Source organism: Vespa crabro, chromosome 25, assembly GCF_910589235.1.
Source record: "Vespa crabro chromosome 25, iyVesCrab1.2, whole genome shotgun sequence".
Taxonomy (NCBI): Eukaryota; Metazoa; Arthropoda; class Insecta; order Hymenoptera; family Vespidae; genus Vespa; species Vespa crabro.
Window position 1 is genome coordinate 2,362,487 of NC_060979.1, and position 7,500 is coordinate 2,369,986.

The window sequence follows — 7,500 nt, forward strand, 5'->3', positions numbered from 1 at the left end:
CTCTTCACCTCATCTGCCAATCGGTCCCCGGATTGACCCCCGTCCCCCCCCTCTTACCATCCTCATGCCCATCAAAATCTTTCCTTCGACGACGGCGCCCTTCTGTTCTGATGGCCCTTTGTATTTCTCTCTCTCTCTCTCTCTCTCTCTCTCTCTCTCTCTCTCTCTCTCTCTCTCTCGTGAAATGCAGGACGAAAAGTATAAAAAAGAAAAAAGAGAAAACAGAAAAAAAAAGAATAGAAAAAGTATTAAAAAGAAAATGGAAAATAATAGAAAAAAGAGAGAAAGAGAGAAAGAAAGAAAAAAATTAACGGAAAGAGAAAAAGAAAAACAGAAAACAGAGACAAAAAAAAGAAAAAAAAAAGAAAAAAAAAAAAAGAGAAAAAAAGAAAAAAGAAACAAGTTTGCGGTTTCGGTGTCGGCATCGTAGCGACAAAAGGCTGCCCCTGCTTAACGACCTTTCGGTTTTCGTTTCACGGCTTATATGTACGAGAACGAGCAGCTCCTCGTGAAACCGAGACGGCCCTAACCCTCTCCCTTTTCCCCGCTTATACCCCCTCCCCGCGCCCCTAAACTCTCTCTCTCTCTCTCTCTCTCTCTTACATATATCGAGTCTCATACACGCATCGTGTTTTCACAGCTTGCCGCTGACACAGGGCTGAAACCCTGGCTTTCGACTACCCTTCCCTTTCTAACCCCCCCCCACCCCCTTAACCTTCCTCAACTCCTCCCCAATCCCCCCTGGCCCCCCACACTCTTCCCGACCCTTCTTCTCTTCTACCCGTTCAAAGAGAGAGAGAGAACGATACTGACTCCGTAAAATCCCTGGCGTTGGGCGCGTTGAACTGTGACCCCTTTTCTCGAAGCCCCCTCCTGCCCCCTCCTCAGCCCCCCCCGCCCCTTTCCACAACCGCTGCCGTCCCCCCTTCGCAGCTCCCACCACCCCTTTAAAAAAATAACTCTCTGTCTCTCGACTTTTCGCTTGGATTTTCGAGGTCTCTTTTTTATTTTCTTCTTTTTTTTTTTCTTCTTCCTCCTTCTTTTTGTGTTCTTCTGTTCTCTTCTGTTCTCTTCTGTTCTGTTATGTTCTGTTCTGTTCTTTTCTGTTCTGTTTTGTTCCGTATTAAATCGGTAGGTGAGAGTGATTTTCTTTTTTCTTTCTTTTTTTTCTTTTTTTCTTTCTTTTTTGTCGGATTTTAAGACGGGTTTGTTTATATCGGTGGATTGATCGAATTTGATTCTGTTTGGCCAATTAAATCGAAATTTGTGAACGTTTAATTTGAATTTTCTTATGATTTATTATGTATTAATTATGTGCGCTTTGCTTTTGCGTATATTATTTCACGCATCGACGATCACTACGATTGAATTTATTAGAAGCGAATAATTTTTTTTTTTTATTTTTTTATTTCTTTTTTCTTTTTTTTTTTTTTTGTTTAAATTATTGGATGACGAATATAATTGAAAACTTTTCGACTGGCAAATGTTATTGTTAAAAGAATTTTTTAACTAACTTATATCGTTGTTAATAATAATAATAATAATAATAATAATAATAATAATAATAATAATAATAATAATAATAATAATAATAATAAATGTCGAGAATTAAGTTGTACATTACTTTTACATGGAAAAAAGAAATATTTAATCAAACTATATTGATGTTAATCGAAATTAAGAAAAAGTTAGGTTATCCATTGGTCGCGTTATTTTATACCTTGTATCCGCCATTTTTTAAAACAAAAGAATTAATCAAACCTAACCTAAAATTGATTGTCGATTAAAATCAATTGTTAGGTTATGCGTCCGCCATTTTGAGAGATACCCTGACAAAATGTATTAATTAAACTCAACTTACGTATATCGACGTTAATCAAAATCAAAATTTAGGTTATAATGTCGGACATTTTATTAAAGATAAAAGAAATTTCTAAAGTCGGATGTTTCAATGCGAAAATGAATGAGACATTTAAGTTGAAAAAAAGAAACAAAATTAAAACAAACAAATAAATGAAAAAAAAAAAACAAAATTAAACAAAAAAAAAACAAAAACAAGGATAGATGTAATAGGAATTGATAACAATAATACGGTTCGGATCGTTCACGACAGAATCGTCCAACCTGTCGGCAGGAGGAGACTCACTGATGGGTTCCGGATCGGAAGACGAGGACGAGGACGGTAGTGCGCACCATCATCATCATGGGGGTGTCGGCGGTACACATCTAGGTTCACACAATATGGGTCCTGGTGGTCCAGGTGACCAAAATGTTGGACATACTGGTGATCTACAACTTGTGACTGATCCTTGCAAACAGGAGGACTCTGAGGATCAAGGTAAAAAATTAATTTGATCTCCTTTAATCTATTTAATCCCACGTCCAATTGTTCTTGTTATTTAATTTTATTTTGAGGTTATGTGTATCCAATTATCATTAGGAATTAATTAGATAGGAATTCATTAAATACGTAAAAAACCGATCTGTTTCTCTCGAGATATCGTGCGAATCAAATTATTATATTTGATTTTATTTTTTGGAGGAACTAAAAAAATCCCTATAAAAATTACTAAAGAAAAAAAGAAAGAAGAAAAAAATGAAAAAAGTAAAACTATCAAACTTCCAATAACTGCAAGTCATTATAGTTTCTATTTCGCGGATCGATTAACGTCTCAATCGGACGAAAAAGATATATCTAACGAAAAAGAAAAAAAGAAAATATTCTATGCCCGAATATTTTCACCCCAATTCCGAAGGACGTTCAAGGGTGGTCTCTCGATGCTTGCTTCTTTCTTTCGACGAGCTTACAAAAGCTCACACGCAGGTCTTCCAACCATTATTCGTTCGCGTTGCTTTCATCGTGAACACAACAATGAGAACACGAGTGACATACACACATACACATAGACACACACACACACACACACACACACAGAGAGAGAGACACATAAATATACATAGAAAGAAGACCATACATAAGTATGAAAGAAAGAGAAAAAGTAGAGGGTACTTTTAAGGGTTGGTGGAGAGAGGGAAGGGGGCTTGAGCAGGGGGTGAGCGGGGGGAGGGGGTGTGACCATACTCGATCGTAGTGACACTGTCCAAACATTTTCTTTGTCCCGTGGTTAAGACCTTTACCATAGTATATAGATTACAAACTAGTGCGAGAGAGACAGAGGTTACTAGAGACAGATAGTTAGATAGATAGAGATAGAGAGACTCTTCTATGTACATATACATATACATATATATATATAGCAACAGCTTATAGAGTAGGTATGGCTTTCATAACATTCACCATAATCCAATGGGGTTTCCGAAAGGGATTTGCTTTTAGATTGCAATCCCTTACTACCCCCATACTAACAGCCCCCCTCCCCCACCCCGCTCCGCCCCACCCTGTATAATACATTTTATCTGTTATCGTCTAATTCTTCCATCGAATAATTCGTCGATCTCGTAAGAATTAAAATGATCTTTTTTTTTTCTCTCTTCCCCCTACCCCTACCGCCCTACCCCCCCCACCCGATTATCCCACTTATTCTTCCTGAAAAATTTCAAAGGTTCCCTGGATGGTGACCCAGAAACGAGAGACAGTCAAACGGAAAACAAGAGTCCTGATGGTGGTGCAGGTGGTGGTAGTGGGGATGGCGGTGCGGGATCGAAAAGACGAGGTCCCAGAACAACCATCAAAGCTAAACAATTGGAGATATTGAAGAACGCTTTCTCATCTACGCCGAAACCTACAAGGCATATCAGAGAACAATTGGCCAAGGAAACTGGATTGCCCATGAGAGTCATACAGGTTCTTACAATTACATATATATATATATATATTCTTTTTTTTTCTTTCTCTCTCTCTCTCTCTTTCTCTCTTTATCTCTCTCTCTCTCTCTCTCTCTTTCTCTTTTTTTTCCCTCTTGTTTCCACCTACATCCTCAAAAACATCACCACCCGCCACCTGACCCCACATTCTCCCTCAGACAACCATCTGTCGAATGAAATTTTATGGTTACTTTGGGACACATCGAAATTTTTTCGAATATGATCGTGAATGTTTTCCCTAAGATTTCGAACGGAACTTTTTGATTGATATTTATTGTATGATTTTTCTTTGAAAAATCGAAAAAGAAATAAAAAAAAAAAGAAAAGAAAAAAAAGGAAAGAAAAGAAGAAAAGAGAAAAGAGAAAAGAGAAATAGGACAAAAATTTGAGTTTTAAACGAGATATAGAAAAGGTTATATGGAATTGTTCGAAAAAATAAAGATAGAAAAAAAGAAGAAAAGACATTATGGAGGATTTCAAATTTCTTATTCGAAATTCGTGGAAATTATTCGGATACATTGTCGTGATAGAAATGTTAGAGTATGTTCATTGATAGATATTCTTAAAACAACGATTAGAAAAGATTCACGTTAAGAACTGTATAATTCAGTCTATTATTACTTCTTTTTCTTCCTTTTTTTTTTTTTCTTTCATTTCTTATGCAAATAAAATTGAAAAAAAAAAAGTGAAGGAGAAGCACTCGTAAGATCTTAAATCATTGAAAATAATGAATGGAACGTTGGACGAAGATCGTTCCCGACGGTCGTGTACTTATGCGAAAACGAAATCGTAAGAAATTCGAGAGATTGACAATGAAACGGAATTATTTGGATTCCATAAGGAAATCCTTAAATTGAAGATTAAGCGAACGTAAGGAAAATTCTTCGTTGGAATCATTGAAGTAGTATCTCATCATTGGATTCTAAATTCGAAAGAGAATTTATTGACTTGCTTCCGTAACGAAACGATCGGCAGGTTGACAATCAAGTCAAAATTGATTACAGTGATAAACGTGTGTTTATGTATGTATGTGTGTGCGTGTGTATGTGTGTGTGCGTGTGTGGGTGTGTTCCATGTAAATGGTTTCATTCGACAAGAGAACAATGTGCGGAGTAGACGTTAACGAACGAAATGGCACGATAATATGTGACATACTAATAGTACGTGGGATCACGTGGATGGCCTTTCTCTCTCTCTCTCTCTCTCTCTCTCTCTCTCTCTCTCTCTCTTTCTGAAAATCTTCGATAATATATTCAATTTAGCCAAGGATCGATATCTTGATTGATAACCGTACGTAGAAACTAACAGGTACCGATATACTCGTTAGAAAAAGAAATTGGTTCGTACGATTGACCTTGAAAATGTTCCGCGAAATTTGATCGAAGATCGTCGTACAAAGTGAACGAGATCCTTCGCGTCACCTCGATCGTCATGGGAACGCAAAAGTCTGTCGAGGAAGAATAAGAAGAAGAAGAAAAAGAAGAAGAAGAAGAAGAAGAAGGAAAAAAACCAAGAAAGAAAGAAAGAAAGAAAGAGAGAGAGAGAGAGAAAAAAAAATAAAGAAAAAAGAGAAGATTGAACTCGCACAACTTTCTAAAATCCAAAAATTCAAAATCTTCTTTTGATCAATTCATTGATACTCGTATCGATAATAATTAGAAATTAGAAATGATTTAGTTCGAACAACGTTTCACGTCTGGATTGTACGTTCTAATGTTAAGAATGAGAGAAAGGGAGAGCTAGAGAGAGAGAGAGAGAGAGAGAGAGGGAGAGAGAGAGGGAGAGAGAGAGAGATATTATGTTTTATTGTTCAGGTCTGGTTTCAAAACAAGAGGAGCAAAGAGAGAAGGTTGAAGCAATTAACGTCGATAGGTAGAAGCCCGTATTATGCTGGCTCGAGAAAGATCCGTGGTTTCCCATTGAATCTTAATCCAGCATTGGGCGGTGAGGATGGTCCACCACCTAGTTTCGCTTATTTCGGGGACAAATTTGAATTTGGTTATGGTAGTCCCGTTACGTTTCATCCGGAATTTTTTGGCGCCCATCCACCCCCACATCCCCATGGGCCACCTTTCGCTGGACCAGGTAATCCTGGTAAGAAATAAGAAATCTGTTAATAATATGTCGTTTGATAATAATCTTGTAAAATTGATTGTTATCGATGATTTGAATGAAAAAAAAGGAAAGAAAAAAAAAAAAAAAAAAAGAAAGAAAGAAAAAAAAAAAAATAATAATAATAATAATAATGAGAATAATTTTTCTAATGTTCATTTTAAAGAAAATTTGTAATATAAACACAAATTATGTTTATAAATTTTATTAGAGTATTAATAATGATAATAATAAAATTGAGAGAAGCAGCCGGTTTCGGAGATGGCCGGGCGGATACGATCTTCTCTGAGCAGTACGTAATCTGTTCTTGACAGGTCTAGATCCAGCTAGTTTAGCGGGTATGGCAGCAGCAGTGGCGGTGACAGGGGAGTATCCACCTCCAGGTGCGGGAGGTGGTCCTCCGGAATTTCTAACAGGGCCCCCTGGGCAGGGGCCTCCTGCACCAACTGGTGGCAGCCCCGGAGAGTTCCTAGCACCTTCAGGTAAGATTTTTATTCTTATTACATTATCTAACGATAATATCATTTAACGTGAATGAATCATTTCTGATGAATTATATTACATTTCATTTGGATTTCATTTATTTCATTTAATATCTATGAAATTTTATACATTTTTCCTTTCATATTTTACTGTTGTTCCTGTTGTTGTTGTTGTTTTTTTTTTTTATTGATGATAATTCCTTTTTTCTTTTCTTCAAGTTCATAAATTCGCTCGCACGATTTTTTGATAAAATTTTTTTTTTCACGTATCTTTAGTTTAGTTCATATTTTCATGTGTTCGTTCATATGAAATTTTATAATTCATATTTATGATCCCATGAAAATTTCATAGATTTGAATTGTTTGTTTTTTTAAGTTTCATAACTCACAAGATTCTTTTTATCACTTCCCCGTGCATTATTTTTGTTGTTCATATGAACGTTTGTTCATTGAACGTTCATAAATATGAACTTTCCTAATTCATATATATATTTTATATTTTATATTATTCATATATATATATTACTCGTATAGTTCATATTTAGTTCAGATATGAAATCTTATCGTTCATAATTCATTTATTATAAGTACAGTTCATATTTACGTTCATAAATATGCACTTTTATAATTCATAAGCTATATTAATTTCTTTTTTATATTATTCATGATTTATGTTTATTTTCATGGATTAAGCTTGCACAATTTTGTTGACATTTTTTCGTGTATTATTTATGTTGTTCATATTTACGTTCATAAATGAAATTTCGAAGTTAAAAAATTTTTTTTTCTTTTCTTTTTATTTCTTTACAATACTCGCATATTTCATATTTGGTTCAGATATAAAAATTACATAATTAATAATTCACTTATTTCTACGTATTATTAATATAGTTCATATTTATGTTCATATTTATGTTCATACGTTTATACTAATTCATAGTTTGTAATTTTACCTTTATTTTATTTATTTATTTTTTTTTTTGAAATAATGAAAGACAATAAAAAGAAACGAAAGATTTAAATTTGCTTTGATAAAAGAAAAAGTTCATAATTGTGGTTCATGGATACGACATTTCATAGT

At 35.0% G+C, this 7,500-nt stretch overlaps 1 protein-coding gene across 5 annotated transcripts in view; it reads left to right on the forward strand.

Moving 5' to 3' along the window:
- LOC124432495 (LIM/homeobox protein Lhx5) overlaps positions 1 to 7,500 on the forward strand; it is a 45,236-nt gene that overhangs the window by 36,628 nt on the left and 1,108 nt on the right. For 3 of the 5 annotated variants that reach the window (XM_046981479.1, XM_046981477.1, XM_046981478.1), the window contains exons 5-8: positions 2,114 to 2,338; positions 3,564 to 3,805; positions 5,640 to 5,919; positions 6,231 to 6,419. In XM_046981479.1, the coding sequence (XP_046837435.1) occupies positions 2,114 to 2,338; positions 3,564 to 3,805; positions 5,640 to 5,919; positions 6,231 to 6,419 (936 nt within the window). The remainder of the gene's footprint in view (positions 1 to 2,113; positions 2,339 to 3,563; positions 3,806 to 5,639; positions 5,920 to 6,230; positions 6,420 to 7,500) is intronic. The other 2 variants (XM_046981481.1, XM_046981480.1) reach the window with 2 other exon arrangements.